We start from the raw sequence: 1484 nt of genomic DNA, 5'->3' as shown, positions 1-1484 counted from the left end.
CCACTGGATACCTTCCTTGGACCAGGTGCGCGGACCTTACACTAGTGTACTTTTCTACACTGCATAATGCCTGCTATTCGTAATAAATAGTACATAAAACATTATGCAATCATGGCCTCACTGCTTTGAATGTAGATTTCAGCATCATCTCACTAAGAATCACGGACATTTTACATTACATTTACATTTATGCATTTGACGGATGCTTTTATCCAACTTGTACGGCATTCACAGGATACATTTACACAGCATTCAATATGTTCATGCATTCCCTGAATCAAACCCACGGCCTTGCCATTGTTAGTGCCACGTTCTACTCTTTGAGTACAGAGTTTGACTACAGAAATGCTTTGCATTTTCCATTTACTTTAGTGTGAAATGTCTTACTTTTAAGAGTCCATAATCATGCAGTGAGTCAAGAAAGGGGGAGAATAGGCTTCCAGTTCTTTCATCACATAGGAAATGGAAGGTCTAGTTGCCTTACATTGTGGTATTAACGATTTATTTACATTTTGGCAAATAGAGAAGTTTCTCCAGGTGTTTCATGCATACAGTAAAATGTTCATGTTGTGCACACTATTCATGCTGCAGACTTAAACAGATGTTGTATGCTGACTTGCCAACATTCATTCTTTTCAGTTGCAATTGACGATAATTAAAGAGTTTACTGTTTGCATCGTTACTTTTGCATCATAATCACAGCTTAAATTCCATTTAATATATTTTGTAGATGATGCTGATATTTCAGAGTCTAGAAATGATTTTGCTGCGGACGGCCAGTGATCTGTCTCAGTTGAGCATGGTGGGCTCCAACATAGTTAGGAAGACCGTCTCCACTCACATGAAACTTCTACTGTCCTCTCTACATTCGGAGAATCACAGGTATTTCTTATGCAAAGCTTAATCAGATATTTGCATTTATTTTATGGTATTTGTGGGTTAATATCTTTATAGTATGATATGATAAGCAGGCAAAATGAATCATTTGAAATGTTTTGAATGCACTCATTGTGGTTTGTGTACCTTCTTTTTTGGACAGGTTTGTCCGCCAGTGTCTGTGTTTCCTGTCTGCAGTGGTATCTCAGGGTGCCGAGGCTGCGAGGGATGTCTTCAGTCAAATACACTTCAGTAAAGGCCTCATCAGCCTCTCACGGAGAAGAGACAAAACTGTTAAGTGCTTTACAAACTCTAAATAGCACATCATTTTTACATAACATTTGCATTTTAATTATGGTGTTAATTTTCCAGGGAAAGCCAGATGTTAGAATGGCTTACATGCAGTTTGTCCTTTCGTTCCTGATGTCTGGAGACAATACAACTATTGGCCAGATACTGGAAGCTAAAGGTATCAACAAACCAAATCTGTGTGCATTATGAATTGTGTCTTTAAATGGTCTTACATTATTATTTTTCTGTCGCCCTTTAGATTTTTTGCCTGAAATCTTGACCAGTGGACTTAAAGAAGACAGATTATCCATCGTAAA

General features: G+C 37.9%; 1 protein-coding gene across 1 annotated transcript in view; it reads left to right on the top strand.

Moving 5' to 3' along the window:
* Positions 1-1484, top strand: part of urb1 (URB1 ribosome biogenesis homolog) — a 50683-nt gene that overhangs the window by 5698 nt on the left and 43501 nt on the right. Inside the window, exons 3-6 of the mRNA XM_016260505.1 lie at positions 731-882; positions 1040-1169; positions 1249-1345; positions 1427-1479. Coding sequence (XP_016115991.1) covers positions 731-882; positions 1040-1169; positions 1249-1345; positions 1427-1479 — 432 coding nt within the window. The remainder of the gene's footprint in view (positions 1-730; positions 883-1039; positions 1170-1248; positions 1346-1426; positions 1480-1484) is intronic.

The sequence above is a fragment of the Sinocyclocheilus grahami genome, unplaced genomic scaffold (genome assembly GCF_001515645.1).
Source record: "Sinocyclocheilus grahami isolate Dianchi unplaced genomic scaffold, SAMN03320097.WGS_v1.1 scaffold2097.1, whole genome shotgun sequence".
In the NCBI taxonomy this organism is placed as follows: domain Eukaryota; kingdom Metazoa; phylum Chordata; class Actinopteri; order Cypriniformes; family Cyprinidae; genus Sinocyclocheilus; species Sinocyclocheilus grahami.
This window is presented reverse-complemented; position numbering and strand designations above follow the sequence as displayed.